Consider the following 19,793-nt stretch of genomic DNA (forward strand, 5'->3'; position numbering starts at 1 on the left):
AGAAGACATGTATTTATTTATGTATTTAATAATACAGTTTAAAGTTCCAGGGACAATGCACATTTATAGACATTTGTGTAAATGTGCAAGTTTATCCACCGTGGCTAATTTTTGGGCAGGAGTAATGACAGCTGCTGCACATGAAACACATTAAGACAGGAACAGCGATATTGTACACTTATCAAAACACATTTCATAAAACACGTGAAATACTTTAAAACAAAGACAACAATACATAAAACATAAAACAAAGCACAGTTAGGGTTATTTACATAGTATGGTCACACACATAATTTACCATAATGTTACATGAGTTTTAAATGGCTGATATGTGTGAACTGCGCTCACTGAACACTGTGACTGTCTGAAGGCAGTCCTCCTCATTATACAATTACTACATTTCCGTTTGGTGCAATGGTGCAGCCACAACACCATTGATTTTAAAGTTAGTGTGATAATACATGTGTGATTGTGTCAAACAGTGTGGAATAAAAGCATTTTAACAACCTCAAAGTCACTTAGCGAGAACAAAAGAGAAACATTTATGTTCAGTGGTTGAAACCTGAGGTAGCTTTAAAGTTGTAGTAAACAATAACACATAGTATCTGTGTGCGCCAACACTTATTGATAATATTTATTACATGAAATCTACTTGTCTGATGCATCATTAGATACATTTATGCACAATGTGGACTGCATTTATGTAGCAGTTTTATCCAAAGTGCTTTACAGTGTTTATATGGTTTGTATACTGATTGTTCACAAGCACTGCTTATCTTGTTACGTGACATTATGTTATGTTATGTTATCTTGTGTTATCTTGTCTCATCTTATCTTTCAATACATTTCATGCAATTTATTCATTTTTTATTTTATCCCACTTGAGGGCACTCAAGCTCTATTATTATGGCAGCCAGCTGACAGATGCCAGTTCACCAGACTGAGGAGTTACAGGAAATCACATGGTTGTCTGGTTGGTTGTCTGGTTGGTTGTCTGGTTGGTTGTCTGGTTGCACGGTGAAAATGCCTGAGAGAAGCACTAGGGGTGCTGAGACTCTAATGTTCTTCATCACATGACTTCACCCTCCTGCTATACTCCTAGAGACCTCTAACATCCTGAGGATCTGACTGTCCTGGTGTTTAACCCCCTGAATCACTATTACATTAGCTGTTTATAAGACAGTGTGGTGGTGAGAGAGACGGCCCTGTGATTGAAATTCAGCTGATACTATGTCCTCCATTTCCCCAGTCAAGTCGATAAAACAGTGTCAACTTTCTGTTAAAATATACACGTCTTACATAGTATGTCTGGTTAGTGGTGCAATCTAAAATAACCTTCAGTATGAATTCTTTAAACAGATGAATAGAACATTCATGTGGCTCTGTGGCTTCAGATGTCCCTTTCACCTCTCTGCACTTACACGCGTGTGGTTTCCTGTGGATCTAATATGCACACGACACAACACCTTCACTGTTCTGAGAACTGAGAATACATAACAGTACTGCTGTATGGTAACCGCTTCTCAACCCAAAGTGGTTTGTGTGTTCAGGGTGTGTTTTTTACATTTGCAGTGCTGTTCTGTTGCTTTCACTAGATGGCAGTCACCAGCAATGATTCAGCCTTTTGCTGAGACTTCTGAGAGTAACATCATTTGTGCCAATCTACCAGGCAGGCAGTTTCCAGGAAATCACGTGTCTGATGATAAAAGTGGCAAAATACAACCAACCGAGGCGCTGTTACTCTGCCTTAAAGGATCGGCACAGGGCAGGGCTGTGGGTTTTTTTTTAAGCTGACCGAGGATCAGTTTCTGTTTTCTACATTTTGCTCTCCGAAGTCAACAACAGACACCAGATCAGTGTTTTAGTATTACCTTTGTTCATAAACCGGGACTTTCCTTAACTGATCATGTGCTGTGTGTTTGATTGGATGTTTTTTCTTTCTCATTAACTGCAGTAAATGTTGCAATATCCCGACTCCCCAGGGGAAGTTAGGGGATTCACAAAAAGACAGTGGGGCTTTACCTGTCTGTTAAATAACACTGCAGCTCCCTGCTCAGTGAAAAGGAAATTATATCCAGAATAGTATTATGACTTATCTGAAGTACTTTATTTGCACATGTAGTTTTAAAAAGCTTTTTGTAGCATTGTGTTTCACCATGTTTCTGACTCTTCTATTCTATTCCAACTCACCTGTCAAACGAAATGAGCTGAGGTGGAAAAGAAGCTACATCGGTGTCATTGCTGTTGTGCTTTATGCCGCATCAGTTCCTTTTATTATTTTTGGTTTCAAGAGGAGAAGAGAAGCAGGTGTTATGTGACAGTGAAGCCAATCCGTCCTGTGACTCTTTATCTCGCTGAAATGACTTATTTTTCATTTGCACTTCAGTTCCTCTGCGTTGGATTGTACCAACCAGCTAAAGTGTTTCAGGGACAGGAAATACAACACGACATATACAATAGGCTTCAACTAATATTGTTTTGGTTGTGTTGCACATCTATTTAAGGGATGTCTGTTTGCAGTGGTGGAAAGTAGACGCATACATTTACTCAAGTACTGTACTTGATGCACTTGTACTTTATTTGAGCATTTTCCATTTTATGCGGCTTTATACTTCTACTCCAGAGGCTATTGTACTTTTTACGCCTCTCCATTTACAGATATAGTTACTTTAAGAATTAATGTTTGACATAGAAAATACACAATGAGTTCATAAAATACAATAATTTAAGATTAAACCATGTGACCCTTAGAGTATTTTCACATCGCTGTAGTGGTACTTTTACATGACTGAAAACTTATTTAAACCACTATTATATAAACCACTGAATATATTTAATATAATATAATATGAGCGGGATAGCTGGCCCTTCGGTACAGATACAACCTGATTTGAAGTATTAAGGCCTGGTGGAAGTGAAGGACAAAGGTTTGATTAACTCAAAAGTGTCTCCATCAACATCCACTTGCTCTGTCAAAGTGTCCCTGGTGCCTAAAAGTCAATGAAGTCATGACAGACACTCCAGTTTTAGACCCATGACAGGCAGTGTGGCAAATCTTTTGTATAATATCAAATATGTTTATGTGACAACTGCTTAAAATAGTCGACAGAAGCTGCATATTTTTGGGGGGAAGAGAGGAGTGCCAACAACACCAGAATGCTCTCAGTCACCAGAGCTTGGGCTTGGTTGTGGTTTGGATGAGTCACTGAATGCTCAACACTGCACAGAAAGTGAAAGTAAGAAGCGAAGGGACTTTCCAGCTCGGCAGTGTGGTGGTGCATTGGAATGGTGCAGAACTGGACCGGCAAGAGCTGCTCAGCACACACGCACAACCAAAGACACACACACAGAGTACAGTAGGTGCACACCGAGGTTTGAGGATGCACATGACTCTTTTCTAGTACACCATAGATAAATACTGCCACAGTCACTATCATCTTTTATTTGACCAATTACCCGTTATTTACTAACTTCAAACTGACGCTGTCGGCCATTTTAGGTTTGGCTTTGTGAAGGTCTCACCTTAAGATGGCGTACTTTTTGACATTTGCTTTTTCCACTCCTGCCTTTATAACCCGCAGGCAGCACACAATTGTTGATGGGAAGCAGCCAAGTTTATGATGAGTCACCGAGCCGGGTTGTATCTCCAGAGTGTCAGCTTTTTTAAGAACAATGACAAATAGATTTGGTTTCAGCCGGATCACCACACATTCTATTAATTCACCCAGGAGATTCAAAAAGGTTTGAATCAACAGCAGAACAAGATTCACGGAGAAGCATGAGATCATTCAGTTAATGTTGGAACATGAAAATAAGTTCATCTCAAGTTAAGTAGGCAAGGCATTGCAAACAAAGTATGGGGATAAACCATTCTTGACCTATTTTAAATGTAAATTTAAGTGTAAACTGTAGTTTGGGTCTACTTGTTACAAATCCCTCATCAGGATACATGACGTTTTAAAAGTCGTGCAGTAGTCCAGGAGAAAGAAATGCCCTACTGGTCTGCAGCACGTGACTTCAGCCACCATTTTGTGGCGGCACAGACGCCTCGACAAGATGGCGATCAATGTTGCCTAAGCTGAGCCTGCTCTCTGTCGATAGAGGGGGTTGGTGTTTTGACATATCACTTCACTGCACCTTTTGGTTTTTACGACACGTCACCGGGCAACTTTCCAAAACGCCTCACTGCCAGAACAAAAAAAACAGGGCTGGTAGTCAGGGACTTTCCAGGTCCACTCAAACAATAAAGACAACCCCCCCCCCCCCCCCCCCCCCCCCCCCGCCGTCTAACCAGAAACACAAACACTAATGCGTGATTAGAAAAGCTCAAACGCCTCAGACTAACCAGTATAACAAATTCACAACCACCACGCTCAGTAACCTGAATAAATACATTTGAGTAATTATGACGTGCTGCGTTTCCTTGTCATCGCACAGTGCAGTGAGACTCATGCCGAGTCCGTTGGGCCTGTATAAAACCTGCAAACTCTGAATTTTCGCTGTGGAATTAAAAACTAAACCACACTTTTGCATAAAACTTAACATATTCTATACTTTCACTTTGTCCTATGAGACCTTTGTTGAATGAATGAATGCACTTTATTTATATAGCACTTTACATGCACAGAATTCAGCACAAAGGGCTTTACAATTCACACCATACACATACACAAGGAGGACATTTCAGCGCGTGTGTTATATTATAGCGTGATATTTAAAGGCAGAGTGTTCCATATTTTTGGGGCATCGTGGCAAAAAGTAGCATCCCCAAAGGTGTTTGTGGCGACCTTGGGAACAGTAAGAAAGAGCAGCTTTGCAGGATCTTATGGTTCGTGGAGGATCATAAAATGATGATGCAATCTGTCATATCAAAGGGCAGCGAGGCTATTCCGTGTGTTAAAATCTAAGAGAAGGACTTTAAATTAAATTCTAAAAGATACAGGGAGTCGTATGATCTCTCATTTTAGTTTGTGTTAAAACCCTGGCAGCAGCAGTCTGAGTGGTCGGAGCTTTGCAATGGCTACTTTTGGTAGGCCAGAATAAAAAACGTTACAGAAGTCAAGGCGACTAGACACAAAAGCATGAACGAGGCAGTCAATGAATTAAACTGAGCTCAGTGTTGGGCTATAGGAGGATCTCAGTCTTATCTTCATTTAGCTTCATGAAGTTCTTGCTCATCCACCCATTGACAAGTCAGAGGTTTGGGTCATCTGCCCACACACAGCTGTTGAAGGGCTTTATAAATATGTGACACAAGGCTTGAGAAATAAAATCCAACAGAAACATTGTGTTTGAAACATCAATCTTTTATTTGGGACGTACACATGAGGCAACCTTTAGCCACTCTGATCATAAAGGTTTATGGCGTCAACGGTGTGCTGTTGTGTTATTCATCTGTACCCAAATACAAGGACATGAAATAGAAAACCATAGCGTACATTTTGTTTGACTAATTTACAATATCTAATGTCATTTCAACAAAATGTATAAGAACAAAACCACTAAAGTTGAGAAGGTTCCACATCTTTTAACGTTTCTGAAAAACACATCCATGTTCTTTCGTTTTCAATATTTATACAATATTTACATAAACATTTGATCAGGTCTGTGTGTATATTATGGCTTACGAAATAACAACACTTTTATTGGGTTAGCTGCTGTCGGTCCGACCTGCATCACAGTCACACAGAACAATTGTCTCACAGATGACATGGATCCACAGCACCGGCTCAGTGTCAGCGGTTTGTCACTGTGGTGAGTTTCCCTCCCTCAGTTTGTAGTAGCTCCCCTTCAGGTCCATGAGTTCCTGGTGAGTCCCTTGTTCCTGAACTCTGCCGTCATCGATCACAACGATCTGATCGGCCCTCTCAATGGTCCTCAGCTTGTGAGCGATCACCAGCAGGGTCTGGTTGGGACAACTCGCCAGGGCCTGCTGGATCTGTGCAGAGTCAATGACAGACATATCACCATGAAACTCTCCCATTTGAGTACTTGCATTGAGACGATTACTTTCTATAATACAAGATTTCTGAAAATGTATTAAATATGCAAACGATGCATTATTTTGTTAAATAGTGATAAATAAATACATTTCATTAATTTCCAGAACGGAAATGGGAACATTGGATAAAGACAGGTTAATGTTCATGTCATGTTTTAATATGCAAATGAGGCATTATCTAATGGTAACCTATGGTGAATTTAAGAGAAATCTACAAACGCAAATAGACATACATAGACAGCTTAATGTGTAATTTGGATGGTTTTCTTTTCCATGTTATGGAAGTAAAATAGACTGAATAGCAATGTTTTTGCCTGAGGTCCCTCCCCTTAACATATATATATATATGATATATAAAAGTATATAACATTAGTAACATTATCTCATCAGACCTATTTATTCAGAAACATTACTACATTACTGTAGTTCTCATTTGGGAGAGTTTAAAGGAGTATAAATGTCAGAATGAACTGTGCAAAACATTTACTGAGAATGAATAGGACTGGATGTCAGTGAGTACACAGAGCATGCAAGACCAGTGACTTATTTAACTACCCCACATATAGGCCTATCTTGCAATATCAATGTTGTCATGTAGATGGTTTAGAGCTGGGTGAACACACTAAACACATTAATGGGAATCATCACACAGCAAATTTTGTTGAAAATGTACCTTTTTTTTCTTGTAGATCTTTGATTTAATTCCTCATCATTGCTCAATTCTCATCAATTCATTGAGCAATGATGTGTGCAGCACTTCCTCTATACTGTATATCTATTAAATACTGACTGTATGTTTTTAGTCAGAAGTGACTGATGGTAATGAACTTGTCTGCAATTCAAACCCAGAGACTTCTGGCCCGGAGGGAAGTTGTGACATACCTTATTTTCACTCGTCATGTCCAGAGAGCTGGTTATTTCATCCAGAATGAGGACCTGTGGCTGCCTGACCAGAGCTCGAGCAATGGCGATCTGCTGCTTCTGGCTCTTGGATAGATGGCCGCCACCCTCACCCACCTCTGAAAAATAACATGATAAAATCATAACGGATTGAGGTTCAAGCAGATGCAGAAAGACAGAGAATGACGTCACTCCCCCTCTGTGTGTGTTGTAATCCGAGCTTCTCTGTGCTTTAGCGTGCGCCACTGGCTAGCTAGTGGCCACTGCTCTGCACTGCGCTCGTACGGCGGTAACAGATGATAACGCCGTCCTGACCGACAGCGTCGTCGCAGAGACGCCCCAAGTTAGCACTGCTAGCCCTGTCGGCCGTTGTTTGCATTGTTAGCGCTGTTAGCACTGTTAGCTGCTAGACGCCAGCTCAAGCTTAGTTTATACTTGACGTAGTGAAGCCGGTGCGAGGTGCGCACGATAATGTTGCGTTTCTTTATAATGCATGTAATACTTGACTTGTTTCTTTACAGGGCTTGTACAAAGGCATAAAGTAGTCCATGAATATCAGATATGAGTTGACAGATATTTCCTCGAGGTCATTGTGGAGGTTAGTTTATGGCGCAACACGCAAGTATAAAAACAGCTTCAGCCGTCGCCATATTAAGAGTGGAAGCAATAGATATGCTCTGAATGTCGAAATTAGCAGCTTTAAGATCAATAAATAGAAAGTCGATAGATATAGTAAACAATGATTACTTTTACCCTTCGCCTTCAGAGAAGTGTGTCTATTCAACTCTGGAACAAGTGGGTGAGATAATGTAAAACCATTACGGACAGATTTTGTGGAGATAATGAATGAATGACCCTGTAACGTTGCTTTAGCTTAGGAAGCCTCATCGACCTCAAAAATAAAAAAATTCAAAAAGTAAAAAATAATCTAGCTCTACAAATGATATGTTCTTCACTCGACCATCCAAAGCAGGTTTTTACTCTATGTAGACACAACAGCAGGAAGGGTGGATAAACAAAGGTTACCTGTATCGTAGCCCTTCTCCAGCTTCATGACGAAGTCATGGGCGTTGGCTTTGCGTGCTGCTTCCTGGATCTCATCCAATGAGCATTCAGCAAGCCCGTAGGCGATGTTGTCTCTGATGGAGCCAGAGAAGAGCACAGGCTCCTGGCTCACCACAGCAATCTGTCAAACACACTCTCATCAGACTGATTGGACTAATAAAGGACAATCTTATCTTGTCTTCCATTTAGTCTACTTATCAGGCCATTACTCAATGTGCAACATGTGTTATGGTTGAACTGCATTCTGTTCTAAATAGGCTAGTAATAGTAATAGTAATATCTCTTGTTTTTTCACAATAGATTTCTTCCCGTATGGATTGTCGAATGTTGTATTTGAAACTATAAAAACAATTTAAACACAGATAAGAGACAGAAAGTGGTGTGCATCATCCGAAAAAGCCGTAATGATGAATTACCTTCTTGTGGAGGAAACGGTGGTCATAGGATTTCAGAGGTTCATTGTCCAATAGGATTTCTCCATCCTGCTGCTCATAGAAGCGCTCCAGCAGACTCACACATGTGCTTTTTCCTTTTCCAGATGTACCCACCAGTGCCGTCATCTGACCTGACTTCAGCTCCAAAGAAAAGTCCTGAAACGAGGAGATAACAACGAAAACAGAAGATAGAGTTTTGTGTCGGTAGTTTATTATACATAAGTTTATAAGTAGCTGTAAATACTTGGGAGGGAACGCCTGTGTAAATAATTTACTTTAGCTTGTTACTTTCTATAGTCATCCTGTTTTTTCCACTATTCATTTCAATATATTTTTGTTTTTCATGAACTGTACAAATTCATGCTAAAGAAGTCCCCTTGCCTGTCTGCCGGTCAGACCTCACCTGCAGCACTGTTTTGTTGGGGCATGTAGGATAGGCGAAGTTGAGATTGCGGAAGATGACGTGTCCTGTCAGCTGATCCGGTTTGAGATTCCCCTCCATGCTGACCAGAGGTTTTCGGTCCAGGTACTCAAACACTTTCCCAGCAGCCCCCACCGAGTTCAGCATGTCGCCAAAGATGTAGGTGAGTGTCTAAAAAATGTCATAAAACTGAGCACTTAAGAACATAATGTTATAGAGTCAAAGTTTTTGCATGCAATCATATGTTTAGGATAGTGTGGGACAGGCATGTCTGACTAGACATGCTTAAAAGCTATGAGCCAATTGAATATCATTCCTGAGGACATTCTTTTAAAAGCAACCACAAAAAGGTTGTTTTTTTCTATCATCTTTCAATAAAACACATTAAAACCAAGTAGTTATATACCCTGATGTTATCTCCAAGATCTGACTGGAAGAGGATAAAGGAAACCAGGTTGCCAGTGGTCATCTGTCCACTCTGGATGAACAGCCTGCCGTAGTACAACATGACGACCTGCATGCCTAACCCTGACAACTATACACACACACACACACACACACACACACACACACACACACACACACACACAGGAAGAACTACTGTTACATCAGGTGATATACGCTCAGTACTATGCTCAGAACTACCTCATTTTGCTAAAAATAACAAAGTTCTCACCCTCCGTGCGAGAAGATAAACAGCTCTGACAGTGTTCTGGCTTGTCTTGAGGTTGTGTGTGTCCATCAAGCGGTCGTCATAACGACGGGCCTCGTGTTTCTCTGTGTTGAAGCTCCGCACCACCTGAATACTGGACACGACCTCGTTCACAACTTCATTTGCCTGAGCCATCGAGTCCTGCACCGCCCGGGACAGCCGCTGAGGGAGGAATACAAAAAGACAATGAAAGTCATCTTAGTTCTTAAGGTTAGGGTAGAGAATGTATTTTAGAAACTTTTTAAAATATTTGCTGAATTAAATAAAATTAAAGAAATATATAGAAAAAATCTGTCAGTAAATGACTTTTGAAGCTCTTCCATGTCTTTAAAAAGATGGGTGCTTAACAAGTGTCTAAATGAGACTATTAAACGTCATCACGCCAGCTATAGTCTGCCTTTACAGCCTTGTTGTGTAAACTTGCGCTTAAGCGACCGAGGTGCAGTTTGTTTATAGCCTAACGTTAGCTTTCAACTTCTGACGATTGCATTCATGCCTCAAAAAGCACTCCAAAGCCATGTTTGTTGTTTATGCTCATAATGATAATTTGAGGCTTTGGAGGGACGCCAGAAGGGAGGGGCTGTCTTGGCGACTTTCTGACTCGATTGTTTTGGAGCTAGTGCTACTATCTAATTTCATTGGAAAAAAGTTGACAACACAGTGCTGGTTGTTTCGGTTGGATAATTTAAAAAGTATTTTTCAGATGTTCTACAGCAACTCCGACTCTGGCCAGCAGTATTTCTGAGCCAGCTGACGGGGAGGGAAGCACAGGAGAACCAGGACCAGAACCAGGACTGTGAGGGGCAGACTGTCAGAACCCGCGGCAGTCAAATTAGAGGTTTTCTAAAATGGACTCTGGTGCTCGGAAACACAACCGCTTTTGTCCACAGGGAGCATCAAAATCAACACAAAATGAAAGTTCCACATAGTAGCTTTAAGTTGAATAAGTAAGGGCGAACCAGAGTCCTGTATATTAGTGAAGGAAATAAATAATTTGTATCTGTAATAAGATATTGTCATCTGAGACACAGAAGATGGGCCCAACCAATGGTTTAATATTGTTTTTTTGTTTCTAAGCACCATTTGTCTTTTGAAAGACACATGGTCTTTCAAAAGAGACCATTAGCACATACCTATTAGCACAGACCATTAGCATAGACCTATCTGCTAAATCCTTTGAGGAGAAGCATTTTTTGATCAGTTAAAAAGTCTAAAAATAGGGATGGAAATTATGCATAAACATGATTTTGTGGATCTCAATGTCAATTCAACATTTCTTATGAACCTGCCTTTTACCTGGTAGTGTGTGTCATAGATGTTCTGAATGAGGCCAGTGATGGGCGTCTCCATCAATACGAGGAATGTGAGCTTCCATGAAAGATTCATCATCAGGGAGATCATGCCCAGTGTCTTGATGAATGTCCTCAGCAGCACATTGACATTGAGACAGACCGCTCTTCCCATCAAGGTGGTGTCTTTAGACAACCTGGATGTGATTTCACCTACACAGAAAATACAGAGAAATGACTCTCTGTCCTGTTCTGTTACGTTCTGTCATGTTCCTCTCTGCCTGGTCCTGTGACACCCTTGTATGTTCTGCTCCATTCTGCCCGGTTTCTCTAACTCGTCTTGTTCAGTATCGTCCAATATATGTGTCTTTATACGTGTGATTTTGTCTTGACATGACTTGTTCCATCCGTCATGTGCACTGATAAATTATTCATACAGTATGTTTGCATGTTATATAAGAGCCTTACCTGTCTTTGTGGTCTCAAAGAATCCAATTTCCTGTTTGGTCAAAGCCCCAAACAGCGTGACTTTCATCCTGCATGTAAAGGCACTGATGGCACAAAGTAACACACCCCCTCTGCAGCCTGCACTCAGAGAGCTGACGGATCACAAAAAGAGACAAAACAGTCAGATATCACCTTGTGAGCCACCAGAGTGAGGAGGGGAAAGAATAGTCCCATACCTGCCCAGAGAGTACAGGCCCATGAAGAGGAGCGCAGACACAAATTCATTCGGCTGATACTGAGTGCCAAGGATGTCAATGACTCTCCCAGTGTAGAACGGGATGAACATCTCACCTGAGGACAGGGACGTGCAGAATACACATACACATAGTCAGACAGACATATACAGAGAGATGAAGGTGCATCAGCCAGCAAATCAACATCATATTATCATCATCATCATCATGAACAGCGTATCCCAGCAATAGTGTTTCAATTCCAACATTGAGACTTGAAAATATCTGGAAATAGTGACAATGACAGTATTCTTAAAAAAATACTTTCCACTATGCTAATTGTTCATTTCCTTAGCATCTCTTTACTATGGGCTGAAATCATCAAAATCATCATCATCAACTACCTGCACTGGAACCTGAGTTCTTAATTTCGTTCCCTTTCATGTACATCATGTACTGGAATGACAATGAATTATGCTCATCCTCATCCTCATCCTCCTCCACCTCATCATCATCATCATCATCACCACCATCTACTTACACATAACAGCCAGCGTCAGCATCACAAGCCCCCCAAGCAGCAGCAGATATTCGGGGGAGTACAGGCGCAGGACTCTCACAAACAGCACTCTGGCTTTCTGCTTCTTCTCTTTACCGGCGGCCGCGTCGTCGGCGTCCGGGACGGTGATTTCCCAAAACAGCGCAGCGGCCAGCGACGCTCCGGCACACATGAGCCAGCAGCGCGCATCCGCCGACAAGCCACATTCGGTCTCCTCGTGGTAGAGCGCTTTGGTCCCGGTCTCAAACACCGCGGGCAGCAGACTGTGCGACGCGATGACACGAATCAGCAACGGGTTGAGGTCTCCGAGGGCGAGCAGAGTTACGAGGGTTAGTGCCGAGCACCGGAGAGCCGCGAGGACCCAGAGACGCGCAAAATGTCCAAACACGCTGCGAGTCACCACTAGTCCCGCTGCGTAAAACAAGGACAGGTCGACGCAGACTGCTAAAGTCAAAGCCACGACTTTGCGGGTAACTGTTGCTGTATTTCTTGCCATTTTGCAGCTACAGTCGTCTGCGTACCCTGCTCTGTCTCTGCAGTCTTGTACTGATGTTTTTGTCCACTTTCACTTTCATTTTCTTGCTTTGGACCAGTGGTTTCCCCGAAATCCCAACTGCTCCGCGCACAACGATATTCCTAAACAGAGTGGGTTACACTCGTGAACCATTTCTGATTATTACTAAGCACCTGCATGACACAGCAGCTCTAACATCCAGTGTCAGTGACTGAGACAGCCTTCAGAGAACATAACAGTATATAAAGGGATTCATTGTGAAGAAAAGAGAAATAAAAAAAGAACTCCTTCAACACAGGCCTTTTATTTTATTTTAATTTTCACATAATAGAAAGCATGTGCGGTCACATATGCACAATGCTAATGTATATTCAAAATGCATTATGCTTACATTTAAGCAGGCTTTACATCATGTAGACAGGTGACCAACCATCAACCGTTATTAATCTGATTACTGATGAAAAGCACTAGAGTAGAGAAAAGGGAGTTATGACCTGGAGGTGGTACAACAAACTGGACTTTGACTTTTTGCTGCCATGCTTGTCACACTGAATACCTCACACAGACAACTGCTGCTGCTCAGTGAGTGTTTCTGTGGGACTATTTATAGTGAGGCTGATTAAAACTAGTGGTGAATAATCACACCGATAACTGTCACTTTGAGACGCAGATTATTTCTTTATCTTTTCGCTGAGCCAACGCCAAGGAAGGCTACAAACATTCTTTATTTACTTTTCATATGTAAGTTAAAACAGTTTCGTTGTCTCTTAAAAATAAGGACATGCTGCTATATGATCAATGTTACGTGCACTAAAACTCTTTATTTGTCATTTATAAGTTTTAGGGTTTGGTTTTTAAAATGTATTTATTTGATGTGTCATTCTGATAAAGTCGCTTTTTTGCTGCAATAATTTAAATTATGTGTGAAAGTATTCATGACAAAAACTACAGTTTGAAACTAGTATTATACCGTCTTGCCGTTGTAAGCCTCCGACAACCAGTCATGTTACAGTTTACATCCATTTCTGCCCAAAATGTCATCACTTCATCATTTTATCCTCTAAGACATTTGTGTGAAATTGTCATAATTAGCAGATGAATTCCAGAGTTATGGCCCAAAACATGTTTTATGAGTTCACAGTGACCTTTGACCACCACATTTTAATCAGTTGGCAAACTTAATTACTAATTTCAACTTGACAAAGGCAGCGCTGACACATCCACTCCCTCTGTTCTTATCTTTCACAATAATCTTTCACAATAAAAGCCCCCCATTCTCAGGCAACTAGGTAGTGTTTTCGTCTCATTTATTCGTCACACATTCGGTGTATAAAGGCCTCAATTCTGTGTTTTATTTGTTATTATTAATACATTGTTGTATTTTATTAGATGCAAAAACAACAACTCCAACAGTAATATATCCGCATTATAAACCGGCCATCGGCCGCCCTGCTCTCTACATATCAGCATCTGCCCTTGAAAAAAACACATCTGTCATTTGAGAAAAAAAGACTATTTGATAGAAATATTGTCAATTCCATGTCCAACTCTGTGAAGCTTTGCTGAACTTGGTCAAAGGGGACAAAATGTTTACCGGTGTATCTGGTGAGAAAACCTTAGAATCACATGCAGAGACTGAAAGGAAGAATCATGTGTCAGCAGTTTTTCCTTGGAAGATAAATCAATAAAGGTCACCTAATGTCAGCGTTTGTTTGTTATATTTAAACCTCTTAATGATGAGCCACAAATGACGTCAGGGTTTTAAATGACCTGATATTAAACATGAAATAGCTTCGCGTATCACAGAGCAATACAATGATTTTATTAAAATGAAACTTTTTACTGAAAGGATTCTTATCTACTATTTTTATTTGACAAGCTGAATTAGCTGACAGTAGAGCCAAAGTGTATGTAGTGGCTGCTGTGAGCAAAACAAATACCTAATTGCATCCTACACAGCAGTGGCTTGCAGACTAGAGATGAGAAAACTGGAAGTATCACTGATCAAAGAAGGACGGTAAGTCATTTCCAAGAACCACTTTCTCCTCTGTGCCGTGTTCATCAATGGAGACAATATAGGCCACGCCGCCACTGGAGCCATCCCGGTTCATTGCCAAAGACAGAGCTGCGAGAGTGAGGGGAAGAGAAGAGAAGGGGTGAGAAAGGTGAGGAGAGGATTCATAGGACGACATTATGTTAAATAACATAACGAAACAGAACAGCCAGCTCTTCTCAGCAGTCAGTAGAGGCTGGTGTCTCTTTCACCATCCAATAAACTGTCTGACCAAAAAAACAAAGCTTTCTGTGGAGAAAAAAAACAACTTACTGTTGACCACAAACTGCTGACACTCCTCCTTGCTCATACCCCTGCGAAACTCAGCATCAACAAACCCATAAACGTATGAGCTGCCAGAGCCACCGAGTGCAAAAGGCTGCCTCGTCAGGAGACCGCTCAGGGTTGCAAACACCTGGGAGAGGTCAGAGGGCACAGGCACAGAGAGGAGCAAGACAGAGCACAATGTCATTCTGTATGCACTCCTGTAACATCATGTGTGCTGCAGACATTCATTTTGACGTTATTGACATTTTTCCCCCAGTAATCGTTCTTGTTTAAAGTCTTGAATCTCTTCCTTTCAGAATGGAGCCATCTATATGTTTTTTCTGACCTGCCCCCCGTCTCTTCTGTCCCAGCCGGCCACGATGAGATGGGCCGACAGCTCCTCCTTGTACTTGTACGAGATGTTCCTCACCAGATTAGCCGCTGAGCGAACCTGGGGCTCCTCATCTATCTCAATGCTGACAGAGGAAGACGTAAAAACAAACATGATGATCTCCAATAAAAATGCGGAAGACAAACGCTGTGTGCGTTGTGGTTTGGATTCATGAACATTTTTGAAGTCCAATATAATACTGGTATATTTAAATTGAAGCTGCCAGTAGCTGAAACTCGGTGATCAATGTGAATCCTTTAAAGCTAAAATATTTCACTCAGTGATATTGTATTCAGAATTTCAAATATAATTTCAAAAAGCTTCGACAACGACATTTGCACTGTTAAGGGAAACTGTTATCTGAGCAATTATATGAATACATAAAAGATGGAAAAGATACTGCAAGTCCTTGCTCATTTTATGAGCTGTTTTTCTGTAGTCGGGATCAGGAAGGCACCTCCAAACCGAGTAGGACTATACTTTGCCATCATGGGATATTTAATAAAAGGTTAACGAGTCTGTCGGTATTCACCTGTGGACATCGAGCTGGTAGTTGACTACCTCAGCGATGGTCTGAGCGTCTGCTGCAGAGCCTGACAGAGCGCAGTAGATCCTGTCATGGAGGGGAGACAGCTTGTTCATCACCCTGTTCACCACCGACGCCCTGGATGGAGGGATGAAGAGGGGCAGAGTGTGGGTTAATCATAGCCTCCTGGATATATCTTATACCCCGTATCTATATATGATCACGATACATATGCACATTTATCTGCACCTAGTTACTTTTTGCATTTCTGGTGAGAAGCTCAACTGCATGTCATTGTCTCAGTTCTTTTATCTCTAATCTAGCGACACTGCATGTAAGGAAAGAGGAAGAGGTGGAAGGATTTAGAGTCAGTAAACATAAGAAGCTATTGGTGTCTTAGTAAAGATAGAATTATGCAGATAGAACTGGACACAAGTGCGCGCGCACACACTTACCCTGCAGACACTCGGGAGTCAGACCCCAGCACGACCCCTCCATCAAACTCTATGGCGATGATGGTGGTCTACAAACAGAGGTACAGGTCATTCAGAACTCATTTCCCGCACCGCACCATGTGTCCCGGGATGTAAGCCACCGGTTCTAAAGCGCCACCAAGTCTCTCAAAGACGCTGAAGATCTCTACTTACTCCGGTTTTCACCTCCTCAGACAACCACTCCGGCCCCGTCTCTTCCAACATGTTGATGCACTTCTGGTAACAACAACGACCGTGTCCGTCTGACGGGGAAGTCAATCTGACACCTGACGATAAACCCGAACGTTCAGTCGAGCAGTCCCGGTTTTATAAAGTGTCCTCGTGAACCCTTCTCTGCAGCTCTAAACCTGTGCTCGACGCGTTTGTTCCACACATCAGACGGACTCCATGTTTTCTCTGAATTAAATCGAAATTGAAAGTGAAGTCGTCCCTCTGAGCAGTGAGCTGCAAACCCGTTGAAATGCGCACATTTAACTCAGTGAAGAGAGTGTTCTCTTTAAGCATCGGTGTTACTGACTGTGGAAAGTGGCATGTAAAGAAACGAGTACAAGTACAAGTACAGTACTACAAGTGTACTTTGTTACATTCCACCACAGCTGTGTTACACTGAAAACACCCCTCATGATTTAAAGCTTGATTACAGTAACAGCAGACGAGCACAGAGCTGTGAACAAACAGCAGAACATTGACTTAGACTGTGTTGGCACATGATGAAGAGTATTTAATGTCTTTTTCATTCTGAGCCCCCCACTACACTTTTCAACACAGAGCGATGACCTCGTCTTTAAGTGGGCATCAGACTCTGTGACAGCTTTGGCTTAACTGTTAAATTGTGTGAGCCACAAAGTCAATCCATTGCCACCGATCACTACAGACATACGCTAGGCTATGCACCACTAAAGAACATTTTAAAACCTTAAAATGACTCGGGGAACCACAAGGACGGTCATTTACAGAACACATCTCCACATATCCATGAAGATATTTTAACACAGAAGACAAATAAAGTGAGAGGACGAACGATAGGGTTTGGAAGATGTTTATTTATATTTCAAATATTTCCAAACATAAAAAAAAAACTACACAAAATGTGATGTGGACAGAGTTCTTCAGGTGTGTGTGTGTGTGTGTGTGTGTGTGTGTGTGTGTGTATGTGTGTAGAATGTGTTACATCCTAATCTTATAAAGTACATTACTGATGAGATTGTTGCTCAGGAATTTCAAACAATTACTTTCATAAAGCCCAAAAAAAAACAAAGTCAAGAATTCATTGGTTGTCGAAGGCTGTCACTCATTGTGGAACTTGGGCAGCTTGTTACCGGGGACAACCACGTGCTCCACCCCAGTTTCCGTGACCACCACCAGGTGAGCCACGCCTCCGCTGACGTTGTCTCTGCCCATGGCGAGAGCTAGAGCTGTGATCCAGAGATGAAGCAGAGGGAGGGCCGGAACAACAAGCAGGAGAAATAAAGCTCAAGTTTAACAACTGACGGGATGCAGTTTGCAGCGTTTATACTCCTAACAGCTACAAAGTCACCAACTAAAGAATGGATTTCCATTTCACTATTTCCTTTGAGTGCAATCGTCTCAGCTGAGCTGTGTGTCATTATGTCAAACTCTCATTTGACATTTCGAACCGTTACAAACCAAGCAAGCATTTACTGACACTTACTGGCATTTTCTGCTACACTCTCGTACATATTCATACATTTTCATGGAATCACAACCTAATTCCCCCCCAAAAAACTGACAGAATAAGTACCAACATATTTAGGTTTGAGTACACAAGTAGAATAACACGACTGTACCATTAGTGGCAAACTGTAGGCATTCCTCTCTGCTCATGTTGGGTTTGTATTTGGCGTCAACGTAGCCGTAGATGTAGGTGCTGCCTGAGCCCCCGATGGTCACCGGCTGACTGATTAACATCCCCCCTAGAGACACCACGTACACCTGGAGAGGGACGGAGAATATCAGTAATGCAGCTATATGCCGCAATGTGGAGTTCCTTCAGACGATCATCGTCACGGCTTCCCTGATGTTTGACTGTCATCACGACCGCCACCTACCTGTGGTCCCTTCTTCCCGTCCCAGCCTGCTGTGATGAAGCCGGCCTGCAGCTCCTCTTTGTTTTTGTAGCACAGTTCTTGCAGCACCGATGCTGCTGCTATCACCAGTGGAGGGGTCTCCATCTGGACACTGTGGATTAGAGAGGGGGGGGGGGGGGGATCAGGGAGGGTGAAACTTTAAAGTTTGTGCAGTTGCGAGATGAAGAGACTTTGAATCTATTGTCTTGGATTTTTAAATGATTTTGTAGGTGAAGAGTCAGTGTTATATGTGTGTTTACTGCATGTGTGTGTGTGTGAGACTGTGTTAGTTTGCACGCACACAACTGTGTGTCTTCGCCTCTTGGAATTAAAAATAACCAGCGGGATTAACAAAATATGATTTCAATGTGTGACGTTAAAATGTGATGTAGCAGGTTGTCTCTGTGCGCATACCTGCGTAACACGTGCCATTGTATTCATATGAGTGTGTGTGTGTGTGTGTGTGTGTGTGTGTGTGTGTGTGTGTGTGTGTGTGTGTGTGTGTGTGTGTGTGTGTGTGGCACCTGTGGAAGGACAGGTGGAACTTTGCTGCCTTGATGACGGCCTGAGCATCTGCGAGCGAGCCAGCCATGCAGCAGAAGATCTGGTCATGAACCTGAATCACCTTGTTGATGGTCTTAGATGACACATATTCCCTGAAGAGAGACAAAGACAATGAAATGAAGTAACTAGGATTACCATCCATCATGTCACAGTGACCTTTGACCACCACATTCTAATCAGTTCATCCTTGACTCTGAATGGACCTTTTTTAATTTGTTTAATATGTTTAACAATGTGGGCATCTTCAGTGTATTGTCCCAACATCCTCACCCTCCAATGGAAGCCCTGGAATCTGAACCAATCACGACCCCTCCTTTAAAAGTGGCAGCCAGGATGGTGGTCTGAGGGGGAGAGGAGGAGATGAAGAAGTTACATTAAGCCAAACATGACAGGAGACAAAGATAACACTGGGCTACACAGCATCACGCACGTTTCTCATAGCTTCATGTCCATTTCAGCCCCTCTAAGCAAGGCTATGAATCATGGGATTTAGAGTTTCTGGAAGGATTTTTTTTAAACTGAAAATATAAGTGTAGCCAGTCCTTTCTAACGTGCCAACGTGCAAACAACTGTGATATTAAAATCCGCGAGACGTCCAGTCGATGTCATTTCACTTTGTGTTTGGTTACCTTTCAGGTATAGTCTCACCTGTTCAACCGCCAAATCGCTTATCGATCATTCTACGCGTAATGGGCTTTGGTGCTGCTTTGTTGCTGCGGTAGGCAAGACAAGAAAAGATACTCGTGAACCGGTCCGGATCTACTCACCCCTGTGCTGACTCCTTTGACTTGTGAGTCCGCGCTGCGTTTCTCCATTTTCACTACAAAACCGAAAGA

General features: G+C 42.0%; 3 protein-coding genes across 3 annotated transcripts; all 3 read right to left on the bottom strand.

Moving 5' to 3' along the window:
• Window positions 1–5,295: 5,295 nt before the first annotated feature.
• Window positions 5,296–12,616, bottom strand: tap2a (transporter associated with antigen processing, subunit type a). Its single transcript, XM_079175851.1, has 11 exons — window positions 12,044–12,616; window positions 11,506–11,620; window positions 11,291–11,421; window positions 10,830–11,035; window positions 9,498–9,695; window positions 9,228–9,356; window positions 8,804–8,992; window positions 8,383–8,556; window positions 7,928–8,087; window positions 6,884–7,020; window positions 5,296–5,938 (listed from the first exon to the last, which is right to left on the bottom strand). Exons 1-11 carry the CDS (start codon window positions 12,555–12,557, stop codon window positions 5,747–5,749), a joined length of 2,145 nt encoding a protein of 714 aa, XP_079031977.1. The 5' UTR covers window positions 12,558–12,616; the 3' UTR covers window positions 5,296–5,746.
• A 1,249-nt stretch (window positions 12,617–13,865) lies between these two features.
• On the bottom strand, window positions 13,866–16,734 carry psmb9a (proteasome 20S subunit beta 9a). Its single transcript, XM_079175852.1, has 6 exons — window positions 16,460–16,734; window positions 16,268–16,335; window positions 15,819–15,950; window positions 15,242–15,371; window positions 14,902–15,043; window positions 13,866–14,700 (listed from the first exon to the last, which is right to left on the bottom strand). The coding sequence occupies exons 1-6, from the start codon at window positions 16,508–16,510 to the stop codon at window positions 14,573–14,575; spliced, it is 651 nt and encodes a 216-aa protein (XP_079031978.1). The 5' UTR covers window positions 16,511–16,734; the 3' UTR covers window positions 13,866–14,572.
• A 595-nt stretch (window positions 16,735–17,329) lies between these two features.
• Window positions 17,330–19,782, bottom strand: psmb12 (proteasome 20S subunit beta 12). The gene is made up of 6 exons (XM_079176051.1): window positions 19,725–19,782; window positions 19,228–19,298; window positions 18,918–19,049; window positions 18,376–18,505; window positions 18,115–18,259; window positions 17,330–17,721 (listed from the first exon to the last, which is right to left on the bottom strand). The coding sequence occupies exons 1-6, from the start codon at window positions 19,770–19,772 to the stop codon at window positions 17,594–17,596; spliced, it is 654 nt and encodes a 217-aa protein (XP_079032177.1). The 5' UTR covers window positions 19,773–19,782; the 3' UTR covers window positions 17,330–17,593.
• Between the last annotated feature and the right edge of the window lie 11 nt (window positions 19,783–19,793).

Source organism: Pholis gunnellus (genome assembly GCF_910591455.1).
Source record: "Pholis gunnellus genome assembly, chromosome: 16".
Lineage (NCBI taxonomy): Eukaryota > Metazoa > Chordata > Actinopteri > Perciformes > Pholidae > Pholis > Pholis gunnellus.